The sequence below is a fragment of the Abrus precatorius genome, unplaced genomic scaffold, assembly GCF_003935025.1.
Source record: "Abrus precatorius isolate BTA unplaced genomic scaffold, Abrus_2018 Scaffold7, whole genome shotgun sequence".
Classification (NCBI taxonomy): domain Eukaryota; kingdom Viridiplantae; phylum Streptophyta; class Magnoliopsida; order Fabales; family Fabaceae; genus Abrus; species Abrus precatorius.
Window position 1 is genome coordinate 7,012,700 of NW_020874417.1, and position 8,416 is coordinate 7,021,115.

At 33.5% G+C, this 8,416-nt stretch overlaps 2 protein-coding genes across 2 annotated transcripts; one reads left to right on the forward strand and one right to left on the reverse strand.

Moving 5' to 3' along the window:
• The first annotated feature begins 1,126 nt into the window (after nt 1–1,126).
• Nucleotides 1,127–3,945, forward strand: LOC113873558 (eukaryotic translation initiation factor 3 subunit C-like). The gene is made up of 2 exons (XM_027511717.1): nt 1,127–1,150; nt 1,255–3,945. The coding sequence occupies exons 1-2, from the start codon at nt 1,127–1,129 to the stop codon at nt 3,943–3,945; spliced, it is 2,715 nt and encodes a 904-aa protein (XP_027367518.1).
• A 1,800-nt stretch (nt 3,946–5,745) lies between these two features.
• LOC113871393 lies at nt 5,746–8,094 on the reverse strand. Its single transcript, XM_027508487.1, has 2 exons — nt 7,171–8,094; nt 5,746–6,021 (listed from the first exon to the last, which is right to left on the reverse strand). Exons 1-2 carry the CDS (start codon nt 8,092–8,094, stop codon nt 5,746–5,748), a joined length of 1,200 nt encoding a protein of 399 aa, XP_027364288.1.
• Between the last annotated feature and the right edge of the window lie 322 nt (nt 8,095–8,416).

Here is an 8,416-nt window from a genome sequence, read left to right on the forward strand (position 1 = left end):
GTATTGATCTAACTAAATGATATAAAATAATAAATAATTTTTTTTATTTAAAATATGAATCAAAATAATTTTTTTATTTAATTTATTATTAAATATATTTTTATATTAGTTTTATATAACTTTACATAAATAATATAATAATTTAATATGAATAATAAAGTTTAAATATATATAAAAATTCACGTATGGGGCAGGATAGTATTTAGATGCTCATGCCCGTACTGTTCCGATTAAAATTTGCATGTATTCTTCAGTATCAATATAACCGGTAAATAACCTAGCCAGAGTGCTTAAATTTTGCTGGTGCAGACCGAGTAATTTAACCATTCCTAGTATAATGCTAAATAAATTTCTAAATTCCTGCTAATCCTAATCTCACACTGACGAAGAGTGCATCATCATCAGCCTCCATCTCCACTTGACTCCGTAACTTTCTCCTCATTATGATTTGGCTTTTGGCATTGTTACTTTCTTGTGTTCTAATCATTCGTATCAACTTTCAACTTTGTGATTGCCCAGTTGTGTTTATCTACATTATCATTTCTCCCATTATACACAAGCGACGTATTTATCGAGAGAGCTTTTTTATGTGAGAACGAGAGAAGCAAACTTTGATCATCTCATATCATGAATGGTCAAGATTAAAATATATTAGTCATATAATTTTATTTTTTTCAAATGATTATTTGATTTTTCAGATTTTATAATCATGAGAATTCATATATTGAATAATGTAATTTGTTTTCGATGTTGTGTAAGATGTTTTCACCGATGAATGGTTTGGTTATTGTTGACATATTGTCTGATTAATACACTGCTCTTGTGTAAGATGTTTTTATATGAATCTGGTTGCATCAAATTTATTTATTTATTTTATAAACTTTGGTTGTGTATTAAGATTTTATGGTCTGGTTTGAACAAAGAATAACGGGAGAACACAACTTGGTAAAAGTGGTGGTGACACAAAGTTGTCGTTTTAGCAGTTTGTTATGTCCAATTTGAATTGACACTGTAATTCATGGTTTTTATGTACTGTAATGATCCCCTCGTAGTTTAATGTTTTGTTTTTATGTACTGCAGATTCTCTTGATCTTACTGATCTGCTGATTTGAACTTTCTAAGAAGAATGTCTTCTAAATTTTGGACCCAGGTCTTTAACATATGCTTTAATATCTGATTAATGTGGGTTCTTTTTCCATTTGACTGTAGATAATGTTATTGATCTGTGTTAAAACATTTTATTTTCAACAATAGGGTGGTAGTGACTCTGAGGAGGAGAGTGACTATGATGATGAGATTGAGACTACTGTGGGGGAATCTGCTAGCGAAGCTGTTACTAGCAGATACTTGAGGGATAATGCTAGTGACAGTGATGACTCTGATGGCCAAAGGCGTGTTGTGAGGTCAGCAAAAGACAAACGGTTTGGGGAGATGTCTTCAACTGTTAATCAAATGAAGAATGCAATAAAGATTAATGATTGGGTGAGCTTGCAAGAAAGCTTTGACAAGATCAACAAGCAACTCGAGAAAGTGATGCGTGTTATTGAATCTGAGAAAGTGCCGAGTCTTTATATAAAGGCAATTGTGATATTGGAGGACTTCTTAGCTCAGGCTTTGTCAAATAAGGATGCCAAAAAGAAAATGAGTAGTAGCAATGCTAAAGCCCTGAACTCAATGAAGCAGAAATTGAAGAAAAATAATAAGCAATATGAGGACTTGATCATTAAATTTAGGGAGAATCCTGAGAGTGAGGAGGAAAAAGATGAAGAGGAAACAGAAGAAGAGTATGAATCTGAAGATGAAATTATTGAACCAGAGCAGCTAAAAGCTACAGGAGCAAAATCAGATTCTGAAGGTTCTCGCTATGAAGATGAGAAGCAAGATAGCAGCGAAACACCCTGGGACCAAAAGCTTAGCAAGAAAGACAGACTTTTGGATAGACAATTTATGAAAGACCCTAGAGAGATCACTTGGGACGCAGTTAACAAGAAATTCAAAGAGGTTGTAGCAGCTAGGGGTAGGAAGGGAACAGGAAGATTCGAACTGGTTGAGCAGCTTTCCTTCTTAACAAAAGTTGCAAAAACACCTTCACAGAAACTGGAAATTCTTTTCAGTGTGATTTCTGCTCAGTTTGATGTTAATCCTGGTCTTAGTGGCCACATGCCTATAAATGTGTGGAAAAAATGTGTGCAGAACATGCTAGTCATTCTTGATATTCTAGTGCAGTACCCAAACATAGTGGTTGATGATTCAGTGGAACCTGATGAGAAGGAAACTCAAAAAGGGTCAGACCACAGTGGACCAATTCGGGTTTGGGGTAACTTAGTTGCATTCATAGAAAGAATAGATTCTGAGTTTTTCAAGAGTCTCCAGTGCATAGATCCTCACACTCGTGAATATGTTGAGAGACTGAGGGATGAGCCCATGTTTCTTGTCCTTGCTGAGAATGTTCAGGAATATCTTGAAAGCATTGGAAATTTCAAAGCAGCTTCTAAGGTGGCCTTAAGGAGGGTAGAACTTGTTTACTACAAACCACAAGAGGTTTATGATGCCATGAGAAAATTAGCTGAGATGACTCAAGATGAGGATAATGGAGATGACCCTAAAGGATTTGAAGAAACAAGGATACCAACAGCATTTGTTGTTACTCCTTCACTTGTGTCACGGAAACCCACCTTTCCTGAGAATAGTAGGACCCTAATGGATATATTGGTATCCTTTATATACAAATATGGAGATGAGCGCACTAAAGCACGGGCAATGCTTTGTGATATATATCACCATGCTCTTGCTGATGAGTTCAGTGTAGCACGTGATTTGCTGCTTATGAGCCATTTGCAAGATAGTGTTCAACTCATGGACATTTCAACACAGATACTTTTTAACAGAGCTATGGCACAACTGGGTCTGTGTGCTTTTCGGGTTGGGCTCATTTCTGAGTCACATGGTTGTCTCACTGAACTTTATTCTGGTGGAAGGGTGAAGGAGTTGCTTGCACAAGGTGTGTCACAAAATCGTTATCATGAGAAGACCCCAGAACAAGAAAGGTTGGAAAGAAGGCGTCAAATGCCATATCATATGCACATAAATCTCGACCTCCTCGAAGCAGTGCATCTTATATGTGCTATGTTGCTTCAAGTCCCTAACATTGCAGCCAATGCCCATGATGCAAAACGCAAGATCATCAGCAAGAATTTCTGCCGCTTACTTGAAGTTAGCCAGAAACAAACATTCACTGGTCCTCCTGAAAATGTGAGAGATCATGTTATGGCTGCCACAAAGGTTCTTCTTAGCAAGGGAGACTTCAACAAAGCTTTTGATATCATTGGATCTATCCATGTATGGAAATTCGTCAGAAATAGCGATAAAGTGCTTGAAATGCTAAAGGGCAAAATCAAGCAAGAGGCACTGAGGACTTACCTCTTTACCTTTTCCTCGTCTTATGATTCTTTGAGGTTGGATCATCTCACAAAAATGTTTGATCTTTCTGTTGCTGAAACACATAGCATAGTTAGCAGAATGATGATGAACGAAGAGCTTGATGCTAGCTGGGACCAGCCAACTGGGTGCATTGTTTTCCAAGATGTTGGGCATTCTAGAGTGCAGGCTTTGGCATTCGACTTGACAGAGAAATTATGTATCCTTGCAGAGAGCAATGAGAGAGCAACAGAGACAAGAACAGGAATGGCACAGGACCATGTTTCTGCTGCAGTTGTTTCAGGTAATAGGTGGCAAGAGTTGTCATATTCTCAGTCAAGGAAAAGCAGAACTGGGAGGGGTGGTGGAAGGGCATTGGCATTTGGGCAAGGCACTGGAAGTGGGTATTCGAGGGAGCGAACAGGTTCAGGCCATCAGAGATCACGTTATAAAGGTGCTTCTGCGTTGAGGGGATCTCAGGCGGAGGTATCTTCTCGCATGGTTAGCCTTAAGGGAGTTCGTTCTTAAATGAGTTTATTGCTGTGTTTTGAGTTTGCATATTTATGAAGGACTATAGAAACAACTCATGCTATGCTTCTTTAGTTTTAGAAAATGTTTCTAAATTGGGAGAGATTCTTTAAATTTTTGGGAGAAATTTATTGGGAACTTGCTTTTTTTTGTTTTTCTTTTGCCCAGCTTTAGTCGTATTGGCATTCATCCTTTGCTTATTTAATCATCTCTATGTTGTAGAACTCTGCAATAACGAGGTTTCTTAATTCTTTATTCAACTGAAGCCCCTTTTTCATGGTTTAATTATGATTTCACTGCTTTTTCTTTTCTTATGGTACACATGTATTAATTTGTTGCCAAGTATTAGAATCAACTGCGTTAGAACTTTGAGGGGGAGTCTCTATTCTAACTTTTGAGGAGAAAGCCTTTTCGATCAACTCTTCTTAAAGTTGTTTAATATATTTTTTTTATAAACATTAATTTTTATTAATTTAACAGTTAAATAATGTAATATTAACATGATGATGATATATACTAAGTTGTAGATAGATTAAATAGTAATAGACATTTAAATTTTTAGTGTGTTTTGTTGGAGGTGAAAAAATAAGAGAAGAAAAGAAACTAGAAGTGAATTTAGGTTGTTTAGAAATAATGTAAAAGAGTTAATAAAATATTTAAGTGAATCTAAAAATAAGTCGAACAAATGGAGAGAAGTTAAAGGATGGTTTTTTTTATACTATAAAAATTAAAAATTAAAATATTATCATAAAAAAATTTCATATTTGGATTATTATTTTTTTATTTTAATATAATTTAATTATTTTTTTACTTTCTTTTACACGTTTAAACAAGTGAAGAATTTCTTTATTTCAACTCATTTAAACAATAAATCTTTACACCAAGCATGTTGATCAATTAGCGTAAAATTATTTATCTTAATTAACATGAACATAATTGCTTACAATAAAATAAATATATGGAGCTTCAACAAGAAAAAATATCAAATCTTTTTACTCTATTTCACACTTTTTTTTTTCTTGTTCCTTTATTTGGTTCCTCTCTATTTTCCTATCCAAACATTAATATTTAATTTCTTTGCCACTTTTTACATTTATAATTTCATCTCCCAATATAACTTAAATTTTATGCTTTTAATTTTTTAAGTATTTATGATTTCTTTAGTGGTCAGTGCAGGATAACTTACCATATCCTATTTTATTTTTTAGTTTATTGAATAACATGATAACTTATCCCGTCAAATTATCATATTCTATTTTCATAGTTTAAATTATTAATCAATGGGTTAGAAAACATTAGGATAATTTTTTTTCCTATTACACTTTCACTAATACTTACACCCTTTTTAATATTTTATAAAATTAATTATTTAAATAACATAATTTTAATACTTTTTATAAGAAATATTGTATGAAAATTTTAAATAAAAAATGTTTTTATAAAAAAAAAAAAACATTTTACTCATTTTACATATAAAAGAACATATCATAAAAAATTTTCCCACTTTCTGAGTTTGAATGCCCTGTTGCCACTTATAGCGTAATTTGAACCTCCTAAGATGATATCTCCTTAATAATCATTCTACCACTTTATAAAATAACTATTAAATACAAATATATAAATAAAAACATTTAATATCTTAAAATATATATAAAAAAATGCTTCAGTAAAAGAGAAATTTAGAAAGATGTTGTAAAGAATTTAGAATTATTATTTTTAATAAAGTAACACTATATTCTCCTACAACAACAACAAGATTTCCTTAATATTCCTCTTGTTACTAAGGAAAATAATGATGTATTACCCTTGCTTTCCACTTTCCTTATGCTCACTATTTTTATTGTTGATAGCATTCTCTGTACAAGTCTTATCCAAGATGGCACTCCCTTCAGCTTGTGTGTGCTGCTCAACACCCTTTGTTTTGGTGCTACTGTCTTCATTGTTGGCAACTGTTTCTGCACTAGTTTTCACTTTGACACTCACTTCAAGAGGCCCTAGTTTAGCTTCAAGATCCTTCACAATATTTTTAAAAGATCTTACATCCTTAGCCTCTGCTAACCTGCTGCTTGATGATGCCTATCATACCAAGAAATTTAAGGGAAGATAAATGGAAATTAATTATAGAAGTTTACAATTTCATGCTCCATCAAGGGATAGGATAAAAAACCAAATTTGTTCCCTCAAACACTTGTTAGTGACATGTTTACTTAAAAGTATTTTTGACAGTAAACTAAAATACAAAGTGGAAATCCAGCAGAAATTAGATACTGAAAGCAGAATTCTTAGGAAATAACTGATTGAATTAGATCTCATGAACTGTTCACAAATAACTAAAGCATAATATCACACTCACATAAAGTATATGAATAGCGGCAACCAAAATGTTTAGTGCAAGATGCTCCGTAATGTTTTAAAAATAATATTAATATTATCAGATTATTACTATTGCTACACCTTGTATCTCTTTTTTACCTTTTCTTTTGGGAGGGGGGGTATATTCATCAGAATGTATACCAAGCAACAGATAGTGGTGCATCATTGAGAAGGTTTAAATTACAATTAAGCTTAAGATCAGCAGAAATTAAACAAAAGAAATAAGAGAACAATAGGAGGCCAAAAGAGACAATCAGGTTTATAGTATGTTGGCGGAGAAAATGACCAAAAGGAATTTTATAGCTAGAAACTCATACAAATAACTTAAACCTACCCTCCACACCTCCCCACATTTGGTCTCAGACCTTTTTTGAAACTGAAACATAATGAAGAGGATATTTGATAACAAAAGTTCAAAATGAAAAGTGAGCCTTGAAAAATTTTAATGAGGTCTATGAATACATTAATACAACAATTGAGTCTTTTCTCACTAAGTGGAGCGGTATATGGATCGCACAACGCCATATTATTCTATTATGAATCATGTTTGTAAATAAATAACCAAAAAAAGTTGGAAAATAGTTTGGTGGCCCTACATTCAAAATTAACTTTGGTTTATCGACCCTCATTCATTTATATAAATGACACAATTTTCCTTTAACAGTCCCTCAGTTCTTCAAGTATTTAGAATGTTTCTAACAAATTTTCTGCTTAAAATAATAAAAAAATAATGGAGTCATTATGGAAGTATTTTTTCAAGTGCTGAATTTCAACCATGGAAGTATTTTTCTTACACTAAAACACCGAATAACATTATGGAGTCATTATGGTCTATGTTGATTGTTGACTAACCTGTACAATTTGCTCTACTCGTCGTTTAAGATCTTCATCTGCTGCTTTCTTGTGGATGCTATTGAGTATGTGCAATAAGTGAGATTGAAGTTCATCTGAAAAATGTTTTTCAATCATAGATTGGGCAATAGCTGATCCACAACCCACTGCATAGAAAGGACAATTCACAAGCTTCATTGGACAAACAGTTATGCAGTGCCTATCCATCTCGCGTCTCATAATGCTATTTGTACACTTTTGTTCACATGGAATTATCTTGAAAGGACAATTTGAATCATGCTCCTTCAAATGACAAGCACTAAACCTTGCATTACATCCCTCATTTGAGCAAATCATAGATCTAAAGTTGCAATCATCAACATGGTTGGCAAGATCTTGTGCATTGTTAAAACTCATGCTACAATGAAATAAGTTCTTGAAGTCAACATTCTTGAGCCAAGTTTTTGCATCTGCTTCTCTTCTATCCAGTGACCAAAAACCATTCATTCCCATCTCCTGAACAAAATCATCTATTTTGTCCTCTCTCAAGTCACTTAGTAGCCATCCTGAAACCTGGCTCAACAAATTCCTCTTGGAATTTGCAAATTCATCAACAAAATAGGAAATGATATCAAAAGGATGATCCAACACTCCACCTTCTGGGTCTCCTTCTAAGATAACAGACTCAGCAATGAACGATTCACTTTTTTGGGTAACAAAATCTATCATTTCCTTTCTCAAATCAACAGCCACCGAACCCGGAGACTTGAAAGGGTCTCCTGTTGTGTTATCAACACAGGCACAGGCTAACGCTGGCATCAACATTTGAGCCAATCTGTGAACTAATTCTGTATCACAAAGATCACAATGCAACAAGGGACCTCCTTCTTTCTCATCTTCAATCTTCTCATGCTCAAGGTCCACATTAGTTGTAGGCTGGTCCATTCTTGGTGAAACCTACAAATAAAACATCACCCACTTACACTCTTTCACATCCTTAAAAAACAAACAAACAAAACAAACACTCAAATTCTAAAATATAATTCCAATTCACTAAATAATTTCTAGCATTCCTATAATATCAGAAACATTTCAGCATCTACTGCACAATATTGACGATTGCATTTGGGTAAACAACATATTTAAGTACTTATTCCATAAGTTTTTTTCACGTAAGAACTTGTGACATAAATTTGATTGTGAAACATAATAGAATAAGATTAAAAAAAAAAAAAAACTTATTTAATAAGTTATATCTGAGAAGCTT